This window comes from Chenopodium album, chromosome 15 (genome assembly GCF_948465745.1).
Source record: "Chenopodium album chromosome 15, dcCheAlbu1.1, whole genome shotgun sequence".
Taxonomy (NCBI): domain Eukaryota; kingdom Viridiplantae; phylum Streptophyta; class Magnoliopsida; order Caryophyllales; family Amaranthaceae; genus Chenopodium; species Chenopodium album.
Genome location: NC_137848.1, coordinates 51,247,349 through 51,260,628, shown reverse-complemented (window position 1 = coordinate 51,260,628; position 13,280 = coordinate 51,247,349). Strand labels below are relative to the sequence as shown.

The window sequence follows — 13,280 nt, the reverse complement described above, 5'->3', positions numbered from 1 at the left end:
TGTCCTTTTCCAGTTTTGGTCTAAGTCCACTGTAATGTCGATCAGTGAAACAAATTGTGTGAGAGAGTATTAAAGCAGTGAGAGAGAATGAAAATGATGAGGAATTTTAAAGGGAGGAATGTTAGGCATTTAGAATTGCATAATAACTACCACCGAGGATTCAATGGTACTATATAAACTTTCGGTGGAACAATCAGCATGTGGTCCCCATCACGTGATATAATCCGACCAAAAAATAGGTGTGGTCCACCTAAATGCCTCTCTCTTCCTATCTCTCTCCTCTTTTCTCTCTCTACCATGTGTTATTATAATATTTTAATCAATGTTATGCATTAGTAAATACATAACTTTCCTCCATTTCTAATTCCTCGAAAATGATATTTTGATTATTTTCCAAATTAGAAGATGATTGGTTGGGCTGGGGACACACTTGTTCAACTCCCTCGCTCAAAAAAAGAAAATCCAAGTTTATCAAATGACAAACTTGTAAAAAAATAAGCTAAAATTCCATGAATCATAAATATTCATAGGTAATTAACGGTTTAGTTGATTTTATGTTTCTTAAAAAGAATGTAATAATGATGTTAAAGCATTCAGTCATCCACAATAGCTAGCTATATATACATGTAGCTTTGGGTTGCTACATCATTAATCTTCAAACTACAAGATTTAAGCTATAACCTCTATAAAACTAAGCTACATTCTTCTGTAATATACTCCGTATAAATTATGAAAAAAAAAATAAACAAACAAATACATAAAAAATATTAAACAAACCAATATATTAAACAAATCAATTTTTAACACTTCTTAGCATTTAACCATTTAACCATCACATATTCACATGGTTCACATAAAAATATATAGTACTCCCTCCGTTCCATAATATAGTTCTTGTTTGTGTTTTTTTACTGTATTTAAAAAGTAGGAGGGAAATGTGGATGAAGTACATTAATTAAAATGAGAATTACAATTGTTGACGAAAGTTAGAGAGAGAAAGTGAAAAAAAAGTACAAGGTATGTGCAAAATTCAAGGGTAAGTTAAGAAATATAATAAATAAAGTTTAAAAAGTAAAGGTATAAACTATAAATGTCTTCACATATTATCCAAAAATAGAAACGGGAACAACATTTTGGATCTCTAAAATAGGAAAACATGAACTATATTATAGGATGGAGGGAGTAATAATATCAATGATTCCAAACAACTCTCTCACTCCTAAAAAGTAAAAAAGGAATCACTTTCGACTTAGGCCTTGTTCTTTTCACCTTAAAAAAATAATATTAAGTAAAAATAATTTCAGTTCAGTAAAATTAAGTTTTCTTAAAGAAGAATTATAATAGAAAATCAGTAAAAATAATTTCAGTTCAGTAAAAATAATTTAATTTCAGTAAAAAAATTTCAGTTCAGTAAAAATAAGTTCAGTTCAGTAAAAATAATTTCAGTTCAGCAAAATTAAGGTGAATCAAACAGGGCCTTACTATTTCATTTTATATGTGTAGTAAATGGAAACATAAAAAAGAGCGGAGGGAATACTAATATACTCCCTCCGTTTTTAAATACTTGCTCCATTTATATTTTTTACACTATTCATTCATCTTACTTTAACTAATGTTTGTGATTTATACATAAAAAATATAGTCTTATAGGTACTTGTTGGAATCATTTCAATGAATAGATTATTAAATTTCAATTGTTAGAATTTATACTTATTGATAATTAAAGATATTATTGATCAAACATTAGCATCGACATTCGTGCCCAAGAGAAATGGAGCAAGTATTTAAAAACGGAGGAATTAGTAATACCATATGTTTATACTAATGTCATACTTAAAAGAAATTCCCCCCCCCCCCCCCCCCTTTGGCTGTGAATTTTCAATTATTTATGTATAACATGCACATATATTTATATTGTTTACTTGTGTCAAATATATATATACTTCCTCCGTTTCTTTATACTTGCAACGCATACTTTATCATGATATTTAAGAAAAGTGGACCTCACATGTTATAACACACATTAAATGGAGTTAAAAAATTGTTAGCAATATAATCAAGTGGACCATGTGCTTTAATTAAAGGTAATACTCCCTCCGTGTTTTGTTAAGTGTTACAGTTTGACCAGTACATAGTTTTAGGCAATATGATTGACTTGAATAAAATAAGAGGTAAGTGGAGTAGTTAGAGCATTAAAAAATTGTAAAAGAAATATAATGGGGTTAATAGTTTATTGAAAAGTAATGAATGTTTTTTTTTTTTGGTGTTTAGAGAGCCACAAGGGCGGGGGTGAGAATCGATCCCAGGATCCACTGGAATCGGGAGGAAAGCTCTACCACTTGAGCTATTCCTCACTCTCTGAAAAGTAATGAATGTAAGGGGAAAAATATAATAAAAAAAAGTATTAGTGGGTTTGGGTGGGGACCATGAAAGGAGTAATATATAATATTTTAATGTAGTTTTTTTTGCCAAAAAGGAAGTGTAACACTTATTAAAATACGGCCGGATTTGATAAGTGTAACACTTACTAAAACACAGAGGGAGTAGTACAATTTTCACCATAAAAACCTTCATTTTATGATGTGTTGTAACTACTGTGACATTTCCATTTTAGAAAAGTGTTGCAACTATAAAAAAAAAACAGAGGATGTATGTTGTTTACTATCCTAAAGTGAGTAAAACATAAAATTGGATATTAAACTACAAACTTTGTTGCAGATTGAGTACTCAAATATGACCATTGATGCAATATATATATATATATATATATATATATATATATATATATATTAAAAAGACTTACGCAATTCACATACTTCGTAATTTCTACTCCGCCAACTAAAGTGAAAACGTGCTAACTAAAAAAAGGAGGTAGCTATATATTTTTTTGACGAATAGTCGGTCAAAATATAACACTTAAAAAAATAACAAAGGAAGTAAATAATTGATTTCTAAAAATAGTACTCATAATACTCTAAGCTCTTGAAGGTGAACTTTCAATCCTTCATACCCTAGGAGTAGACCTGATCAACATAGGCCTGGCCGGTTAATGGCTAGGCCATGGGTATGAAATGACGTCGAGTTTGGCTTAGTCCGAACATATTTTTTCTGGACGGACCTTGTACAAGCATTTTATACATTTTTTTCGACTCGACTCAAACTGCCAGAAAAGCCCGCTAGGCTTGGTAAACTATTTGGATTTGGGCAAGCATTTTTAACCTGACACGACTTGAAGGGCTGATTTTAAACGCTTAGACCCACCTAAACTCGTCCTGCCCGCCCAATGATCACCTTTACCCTCTACCTAGCACTCTAGCACGATTTATAGAGTACTGTAGTCTATATTTCGAAGTTTACTTTTCCTACCAACTCCATATACAAGTACCCCTTTTTGTTTCACACCACTTTCTCTCTCTCCCCTTAGCTCATAGCTCACTTACGTAGTCCACCTCTTTTTACTCCATCGCTACCATTATCGCCACCCCACCACCGCTTCCCTGCTGCCAGAAAGATTACTGGTAAGTGTTTCTTCTTTATACAAATTTAAATTAAACTAATTATGCTTATGGCTTATCAATTCATAGATTGTGTTCAGCAATGTAAATATCTCAATCGATTGATCAATAATTAGGCAGTGATTTTTTTTTTTTTTTTTGTAATTTTTTTAAAATTAATATAGCTATTATTATTGATTATACAAATTGTATATTCAGATTTTTGATCTGTTAAGTTGAGTGTGCTTAATTAATGTTTGTTTAAGAGCAGGCTAAAAACAGAAGCTCTCTTCCTTATTTGATTGATTGTGAAAATGGTTTGTATTTAGTTTGACTATATTTTATTACTAATTTGATAGGAACAAAAGCTATTTAATAATGTTGTTGGATGAACTTCAGTTTGTAGTATAAAATTATCAATTTTCATAAGTGTTGTTAATGATTAATTGAAATGATTAATTTTCTTTTAATAAAAAATTAATTGAAGATACTGTATATAACATCAAAAATGTGTTGGCAGATGCCTTTTATAGGAAGGAGGTAGTATGAGTAAATTTTTTGAATTGCTACCCTTTAGTTTCCCAATTTAGAATTTTTGATTTTTAATAAAATTCCCTTATTTTTAATTGATATGAATTTAAAGATCTAGTGTGACATTATCTAATAATAACCAGAAATCAAAGCCTAGATTAGACACATAACCATAGCTGACATGGCCTCATAAAGCTAATTGCTTTTGAATGATTAAGAGTCAGTTTGCCACCACATTCATGTTGATCTAGCCAACAACATACTGTAAGCTGTGACAAGATAAGCGCGTTGCAATGTTTTGCTTTTAATCATATTTGATGATCATCTATGGCTCACTGTAGTGTTGACTGTTGAGGCCTGTGACTTTCAGCAATAACTTATATGCTGACTACATTAAAAAGAAAAAAAAAATATATATATATTTCCAATGATGTTTGATAAATTATTCTTTGATTCTTCGATCTATGATGCCAAAGCTCAGTGAATCAATGCAAGTTCTGTTGAATTGTGCAGATTATTGGAGATTATCACTACAACTTACTCTTTGACTGATGGAAGGCAGTGATGGCCATATTGGCCAACAAGGAGGCATTCAGAAGACAGAGCGTTTGTTCTGCAAGGAACTGACTGAAAGCGATGTATTACATGTACTTTCTGTTCCAAAAGGCCACCAGCATGTGTTTATTCAGGCACAAGATGAGAAAGGTGAAGTTGCCATAATTGAACTTCAAAGCGGGGAAGAGTGGCGTTTTCGTTTGAGGTTCTCCAAAAAAGATGAAAGTTGCACCTTCCACAATGGTTGGCTTCAATTTGTCAAGGCCAAGGCTTTGGCTGCTGGTCATTCTGTGATATTTCACCATACTGTTGGACTGAAAAGTGAGAAATTGCAAAATCAGCTCTATATAGAATGCATTGGTCCGAGTCAGAATCCCTCTGTAATAAGGAAGGCTGAGTCCTCATCTATTGTTAATGTAGGCCAGAAAAATACTAGAAACATTCAACCTTTTAATGACATGTTGCAGAGTCTTCGAGCTCTGGAAGAGAAAGAGCATCTTGTTGTGAAGGGGAAATGTAGGCGGTTGCAGCTGCATGTTGGTTTCACCAGATCTAGATATTCACAACTTACACATTATTGCCCTTTGGACTCACTGATCAGTTCTCCTCAAGTTTCTGCTCAATGTGTAGATTGCTTCCTACTTTTAAGTATCTTCCCCAAGGAATATGAAATTGATAGAGATACGCTGGTGCAGTTATGGATGGTAGCAGGTCATCTCCAGGAAGTGTCTGCCAATTACATATCTGCTGGCTATCTTGAAGCCATTCAGTCTAGTGGGTACATTGTCTGTTCAAGGGAAGACATCAGAACTGGGTCGGTGTGGTACAAGGTAAATGAATTTATCATTTCTGTCGAGTTGTCAGCTAGATTCAGCCACCTTAGGGTGGACCAATTGGATGATACTGTCAAAGATCTGTCTGTGGTTGAACCTCCTTGTCATGTGACAGTGCAAAATGTGCCTTCAAATCTCAGGTTGCTTAAACGACTGGCAGGGATGAGGACTCTTTGGTTCTTGCGTGGTCATGAATCTTGCATAGAGCACGTACCTTATGATCTCTTTATCTCATTGAGGGTCCTGGAGGTTTTGTCTTTGAATGGGACTAAGCTGTCAGAACTCCCAAGTTCTATTGCCATTTTGAAGGATCTTCGTTATTTGGACCTCTCAGAGACCCTGATTAAACATTTACCAGAAACCATTGGCCGCCTTCAAAAATTGCAAATACTGAAGCTGCAAAATTGTCCCCACCTGGCTACGCTACCAAAAAATACAACAAAGCTAGATAGTCTTGTTCATCTTGATCTTGGTACACTTAGCTACTTAAATTCCATTTGCCCTGGGATTGGAGCATTAACTCGTCTTCACACATTGTCAGAGTTCCCTGTTGGCCCAGAAAGTGAATGCAGCCTAGCAGAACTTAAGAACCTTAGATACCTTCAAGGCAGTATGTCCCTTTCAAGGCTTCAAAATGTTTCCAACTTGGAGGAAGTTAAAGAGGCAAACCTAAGAGCTAAGCCAAGCCTTTCGAGACTGGAGCTTCGATGGTGTCCCAGAGCAGAAAAAGACATTAAAATTGATGATCAGGTCATTGAATATCTAGTGCCACATGCAAAGCTGACTAATTTATGGGTACTGTATTATGGGGGTACGAAATTTCCTAGCTGGATTTCTAATCCATCCTATAAGAATCTGGTGAGCATAACCCTTTTCAAATGTGAACAGTGTCAGTACCTACCAGCTTTAGGTCAGCTATGCTCTCTTGAATCAATTACCTTAAATGGACTTCTTGGAGTGAGAATCATTGATCTTAATTTCTGTGGAAATAGTGCATCCACTGTTGCAGGGAGTGCTGATGGGGCATTCCCGAATTTGCAAAATCTGGCCCTCACATCCATGCTCAATTTGGAATCATGGAGAGACATGGGAGAATTATGCTTTCCTTCCCTTCGTAAACTTACCATAAAGGACTGTCCTAAACTTGCTGATTTGTGCAGCCTTACAAACATCCTTTCTCTTCAAGTTTTGGAGATGAGTTATTGTCCTTTACTTTCGTCTTTACCTAGGGGACGGTTACCTGCTTCTGTTGAACAATTAGTGATTGAAGATTGCCCGTTACTTAAATCAAGCTGCTCAAAGCTGCATGGCCAAGATTGGCATAAGATGGAGCATATTCCCAGCGTGTGGATTGACTATGAAGAAATATCCTCCCATTGAGCTGAATACCAGGTCTTGAATCATAAAATACACTTTATGTATCATATGACTCAAGACCTTGTGCCTATGGATTATTGGAATTACTCTGTCATCCGGAGTATATTAGCAGCATTATTGTAGTGTGCACGAATTGGGACCATCCTAGAGTCGGTCAGTGCCAATTTATATGCTGCCTATTTTTTGTATTTCAGGATCATCAATAAAACTTAAGAAGTGTCATTTCAATGAGATCGGCAGCAACAGCCACACTACGAGGCCACTGCTGTTTATGCGACATCCAACAGGTAGATACAGGGGATTTTACTGAAGTTACTCATTTTTTCTTTTTTCTTTCTTTTTTTTTGGAGGGGGGGGGGGTAATTATTCAGTTAATTTGAGTGGATTATCTGTACGTATTGTGTAATATATGATGGGTAGTACCATGTTTATTTGTAGACATGAAATCCTAGGACATGATTTTTGTTTGTAAAATACGACTCAATATACCTGCATTAATTTTGGAACCTGCATTGAAAAGTTTACAATTTGTTTGAAGTTTGTTTCATGAATTGTAATGAAAAAAAAAAAACCCGAAGTACATAATGGTATTTTGTTAGATGTTTATTACATCTAAGTATTGTGTAAATAGTGGGTTATCTGATTCAAAATTTCAACATAAACTCCCTATAATGAAAATCTAATATGGTGTACCAATGATTGAATGTTTTCCCGTTAATTTTATTGTACAATGATGAATTTGAAAAAAAGAAAAAAGAAAAAGGGAACTTATATAACTTGTAATATTATAATAGTAAACTTATGCAATATAAGTTTTTACAGATTTGATGAATATTGATCATTTGTGACTTCTTGAATTGTGTAACTAGTCAAGGTTTCAATGGGCAGAAAGTCAATAACTACGCTGGGAACTAAGCTGATCTTGCACCAGTCGGCGCCAGCTTCTGGAAGGCATCTCTGTGTTAGCAGATTACTGTCTTCAATGATCAGCTGTTTTAGTGACAAGGGCATTATTCCTCCTGGCAGTGACTGTAATGCTGCACAATCTCTTATTTCCAAATTTACCAGTGCAGCAAGTTGATTTAGGGAAGGCAGAGCATGCAACACTGGACAACTCAAGATCCTGAGGTTACGTAAGCGAGGCATTAGCAGTCTTCCTTCCCACTTTTCAAGGCTTGTCATGTCTTCGAGTATTAGCAACTCCAATGCTGGGAAACTAGAAGCAGCTCCTGCTCCCAAAAATTGATCATTGATACATTTTATACTGCACATTTCCTGTAAATGAAGAGCTTTGAGATATGGAAGTTGTCCCAGTGGTGGCAAGCTTTTGCATCTGTGGCATCTTTCTAGATGAATGCTAGTGAGCCTCCATTCTGGTTCGCTCAACCAGTTCGGAAACTTATCACCACCATATCCCATTATATTTAACTCTTCTAAATCCTGGTGAGGTTCAAGTCCTTTGAGGACTCCTTTTGCTTGTAATGGATTTTTCATGTTATTGCTCCATTCAAGTTCTAGTCTTTTGATGAATCGTTTATTGCTCAACATGGCTTTCTTAGCATCATCTTCTCCCGTTACATTCTCTAAATTTGTAAGGCAAATGGATCCTTGAATCTGCTTCAACTTATTCAACTCTATGATCTGACACCCATCCTTGGTACCCACAATATATGCAGGAAGCGTTCGGAGTTTTGTTAGCTTTCCAATGTGAGCGGGCATGCAAGACAAACGTTTTATGTCAACCTCAAGATGGACCAGGTTAGTCAAGTTCTTAGTATCTTTAGGCAGTTCAAGTATATAACATTTAGTGAGTCTGAGAACTTGTAATTCAGTGAGCTTAGAAATCGATACAGGCAAGGACTCTATATCTGTTCTAGACACATCTAAGAGCCGAAGGTGTTTCAAATTGCCAATTGATCCTGGCAGCTCACTGATATAAGTTGCACTCAAGTTGAGTACCCTAAGAGATTGTAGTTTACTGAAAAGTCCATAGCCAAGCTCTTTGATTTCAGTGCGCTCAAGGAGGTTAACAATTGTGCGCACACCCTTACATTTTTCCAATTCCTTCAGCACTGAAGGCGGAAATTTCCGGAAAACAAAAGATACATGCCGTGCTTTACTGTACCAAGTTGGAGAAATAAAGGGCATACCTTTACTTAAAGAGGAGTACGCATTGAGAAATTGTTTGTCAAGGCGCAGGTAAATGTCAGAGCTGACATATTGAGCATAACGGTGGATGAATTCATGCATCTTGTAGACTTGTGACTCATGATTAGACAATAATAGATCTTGATAACAATTCATCAAACAAATGATTGCCCGTTTCTTCCCAGCCTGCAGTGTGGTATGGCTCCCCTGGGTGCCCTTGTATAATGAAACCCTCTGCCATCCAGTACTCCAAAAGATCTTTCTTCTTAAAATTGAAGCCATTTGGGAAAAGTGAGAGATAACAGAAACAATTTTTCAAACCTCGGGAGAGATCTGAAAAATTCAATCTGAATGCTGGAAAGATCTGTTCTCTAAATAATGGCATCTCCCATAGGTCTTTAGACAACATGTTAGACCATTGTCCCTCTGGTTCATTGTAAAGGTGGGGTCTTATGACATTGGCCACCAAAGGTAGGCCTTTGCAGAATTTCTCAGCTATCTCAAGTGCAGACTCTTCCAGAGTACAACGCTTTCTTTTGGAATGGATGTCGACCACTGATGCTGACAAGAGTTTCTTGCCTAAGATGATCGATTGGCAGTCTTCCTCCGATAGCCCTTTCAAGTGGTGGTTGCTGACAGGAACCATGCTAATAGATGATACATAATGGGTGACTTTAGGATTTCGAGTAGTAATGAGGATCCCAAACATTTGGGTGGAGTTGAGGAGAAGAGCTTCAAATTCTTCCCAGTCTTGCAGATTTGGAAAGTTGCACAAGTCATCTAAAACAATGAAAACTCTTCTTCCCCTACATCTATCACTAACATCTCTATGTAATAGCCCTGATTGCTGCCTCTGATTCTGTTCAGAATCTGCTTGGATCACCATTGAGCTTAAAACTTTACTCAAGTTGAAATTCCCTGACAACTTAACCCAGAACTTTTGGTTGAAGCTAGTCTCGATTTTGTTATCATCATCGATTACACGAGCCAGTGTAGTTTTACCAAGTCCAAACATACCCTCTATCAAAACAATGACACCAGCAGTCCCACTTCCACCCTTGTTACTGCTGCTAGCAGCAGCTGCAGCACCATTCCTCCTGAAGTTTGTCGAAAGCAGCAGTGTTTTGATGATCTCTTCCTTAACTGCCTCCCTCAGGAAAGGCCTAGAATCCAGCAGTGGCTCTTTTGCAAGCATGTTCCTTGGCTGTTCCATACTTGCAACATCAACCAAGTTGAGTGGTTTTGCTAATAAAACATCCAAGTTGTGCTGCTGCTCATCAATTTCACGAGACAGAACCCAATTTTTCAAGAATGACAGAGCATTCTGAGCCTTCCTCATTTCACTCATGACATCTGTGATCAAGTCTTCAATATCGTAGCAAGCTCTCCTCACTTCCCCCACCCAATCTTGGTGAAGCTTGCTGCTTACAAGCTCCCACCCATCTACCTTGTCAAGCATCAACTGAGCTTTGACATAACTCATCTCCAGAGCTTGCAACTTCTTCTCCACATCGGCTATCACATGTCGAAATTGATCATAACCAAAACTCTTGATCGTGTCTACAAATTCTTGTACAACAACAGATGCAAACACACCACATACAAATTCTAATGCCATATCGCACACACTCAGAAATCACAAAAGAGAAATCACAGTGCTCAGAACATAGATCACAGTGCTCAGAACATAGCTTGTGTGTGTTTTTTCTCTAAGATTGAATTTTCAAGTTGAAATGATTATGTAGTAGTAAGAATTGTAAAAGCTGCATTTTTTGTGGTAGTAAGATCTGATTAAGCTGCATCTTTTGTTTGTTACTTCCGAGAACTTTCCTCAATCAATGTTAATTGGCTGCAATTTTCAGTAGTGTTGTCAAAAAATAAGTCAAAATAAGGCAGCAAATTGGGCCAACATGCGTTTTGTGCCATTCAAAGATGCTACGTCCGTATTAATTTAAGTGGAGATCGGGGCTTCTGTCCACTTCACTACGTGAGTAACCCCCAAATTGATGTTTACTACCTAGTTGAATAGTTGGTAATACTAAATTATCCAATAGTTGAATAGTTGGTAATACACTAAGACTAAATTATCCAATACTTGGTAATACTAAATTATTTAGGAAAACTTTTGTATACACCCGGTTTTCAGTAATTTACTGTACATCGGGTACACTTTTGTCAGATTTAGTGTCACTTTTGTCAAATTTAGTGTCACTTTTGTCAAATTTATCAATAAAGCATAAATAAATCTTATATATGTCAGGGTAACTTTTGTGCGTTTTAGTGTAACTTTTGCACATTTTATTGTCACTTTATAACGGATGTTCAGTAATTTATTGAACATCCGTTTTATTTAAAAGTTTGTGAATTGTTTAATAGTTTCTTTAAAAAAAAAAAAAATCTAATAGTTGAATAGTTGGAAATAGTAAATTACTAACTCACACTCCGTACCCAATTATCCAATATCGATTGTATTCCAAAATTTAAACTTATTGGTAACTAGAATCAAATTTGATCTGGCATTTGATTCTTTAGAACTTGTTTTATGCAAGGACAAGACTTATATGAACACTATGTATAGACACTGAATATTTTAAAAGACTAGATAAAAAAGAAAATTAGAATTACTCCTGACTTATGTAATAGAGATGAGTATTTGCTAATTTGCTATATGTTTGACTATGTACTTATTATTTAATACAATGGTTCATTATATTTCAATATATCAATATTACACATTATATGCTATTGTTTTAACTAACAAAAATATCAATGTCAAAAGTGCGAATGATGGGCAATGAGAAATGAGTGGTGGGCTGTAAATAGGAGGAGTTTGGACTTACTGTATGTTCTTATTATGTTAAAATATGGTCAGAAGGATTACTTAATGAGAAACTCAAACATATAAGTATAGTAGGCTATTCCTTTTTTTTTTTTTTTTTTTTTTTTTTTTTTTTTTTTTTTTTTTTTTTTTTTTGACAAGAAGAAGGATTTCATTAATAATAGATAGTCAAACGACACTTACAAACAATTTCTAAGAAATCTAAAACAGAAATCAAGCATCAATAGTTTATTTTAATTAATAAAGCATTTATTCCTCTCCATTAAATTATTCAGTATATTGTTGCCAATAGAACCATACAAATCTCTCTTGATTCAAAACTCTCTTATTGATTTATTATTACATCTAAGTATTCACAGCAACACTTTTTGGCATTATGGCAACCTCCAAGCTCAAATTTACCATATTCATGTTCACAATTCGTCTGACAAAGTCGTGTTGTGCATTGATGTTCTATTGTAATCATAGGTTTTGCGCATGTTGTCCTCTTCGGCATTACCTTTGCAGATACATCACCTAAATATAAATAAATAAATAAATAAATAATAATAGCCAATGATTAAAAGTGAAGTATGAAGTGCTTCATATGATTGTAAGTACATTATTTTATTAAGAAATGAATAAGAGGGACGTTTGATTCACACATTGGTATATGTTAAAAATACTCTTAAACTAACAATATTGTAAATCTAATGTGTGTGAACCAAGCACCCCTCTGCAAAATAAAAAAATAAAAAAAATTACCATAAGAGAAGAGTAAGAGTAGTAGAGTAAAAAAGAAGGCAAAAGAAATCTTGGTCATTGTAAATTATATGAGTAATCAAAAATAAATTTTGTTTGAAAAATCTGTTGCTTGTACTCAGCTTATATAGACTAATAATGAATATTAAATCATCTAAGATTTGTTGCATTTTTTAGAATATCCAATGTGATTCCTTGTCAAATATAGATTTATATATGTATATTTAATGAGATTTATGTAATCCAATGTGGTTCATTTACTTTGATCCATTCAACAAAATAAATATACATATCTAAGATGTATATCTAAATAGATTTATGTAATCTAATGTGATTCATTAAGCAAAAAAATAACAATCCTTCCATCCCCGCTAATGCTTACAAACTATCCAATCCGACCTGAACTTTGGCCTAATCGAACTAAGCTTAGCTTGTTAATTAAGAATTACAGTATTTTTGTTTGAGGTATCTCAAGAAGTCAAGATTGAACGAGCCTTTATAATTTTGTTCACACTTGGCTTGTTAAGATCAGAGTTTGTCTTGTTTTTGATTTGTCAACAATTGTGCTTGTTTACTTTGCATTTCAAGTTTGTGTTTGAGCTTGAACAAGCTTTAATTCAACTTAGTTGGGATATATGAACCTTAATTAATTTGCCTTTAATATAAGTTCTTTTAAGTTTCTATGCGTGTATTTAATAATATAATGTTCCATGTTTTTTGTTGAAGCTTAAGAGTTTTGATGATGATGAACACAAAAGACAA

At 34.8% G+C, this 13,280-nt stretch overlaps 3 protein-coding genes across 4 annotated transcripts; 1 reads left to right on the top strand and 2 right to left on the bottom strand.

Moving 5' to 3' along the window:
- Positions 1 to 3,381: 3,381 nt before the first annotated feature.
- LOC145583317 (putative disease resistance protein RGA3) lies at positions 3,382 to 7,796 on the top strand. 2 transcript variants are annotated; one of them, XM_081640545.1, is made up of 3 exons: positions 3,382 to 3,518; positions 4,539 to 7,077; positions 7,660 to 7,796. In XM_081640545.1, exon 2 carries the CDS (start codon positions 4,577 to 4,579, stop codon positions 6,791 to 6,793), a length of 2,217 nt encoding a protein of 738 aa, XP_081496671.1. In that variant the 5' UTR covers positions 3,382 to 3,518; positions 4,539 to 4,576; the 3' UTR covers positions 6,794 to 7,077; positions 7,660 to 7,796. The 2 variants fall into 2 exon arrangements, with proteins under 2 accessions (XP_081496671.1, XP_081496672.1); XM_081640546.1 differs by having other exon boundaries at positions 7,679 to 7,766.
- On the bottom strand, positions 7,607 to 9,040 carry LOC145581391 (uncharacterized). Its single transcript, XM_081638405.1, has one exon. The coding sequence runs from the start codon at positions 9,038 to 9,040 to the stop codon at positions 7,607 to 7,609; it is 1,434 nt and encodes a 477-aa protein (XP_081494531.1).
- A 22-nt stretch (positions 9,041 to 9,062) lies between these two features.
- Positions 9,063 to 10,556, bottom strand: LOC145581390 (putative disease resistance protein RGA3). Its single transcript, XM_081638404.1, has one exon. The coding sequence runs from the start codon at positions 10,554 to 10,556 to the stop codon at positions 9,063 to 9,065; it is 1,494 nt and encodes a 497-aa protein (XP_081494530.1).
- Positions 10,557 to 13,280: the final 2,724 nt, after the last annotated feature.

Excerpts from the sequence above, each read along its gene's own strand:
- LOC145581391 (XM_081638405.1), bottom strand. The coding sequence starts at position 9,040 with ATGCATGAATTCATCCACCGTTATGCTCAATATGTCAGCTCTGACATT.
- LOC145581390 (XM_081638404.1), bottom strand. The coding sequence starts at position 10,556 with ATGGCATTAGAATTTGTATGTGGTGTGTTTGCATCTGTTGTTGTACAA.
- LOC145583317 (XM_081640545.1), top strand. The coding sequence starts at position 4,577 with ATGGAAGGCAGTGATGGCCATATTGGCCAACAAGGAGGCATTCAGAAG.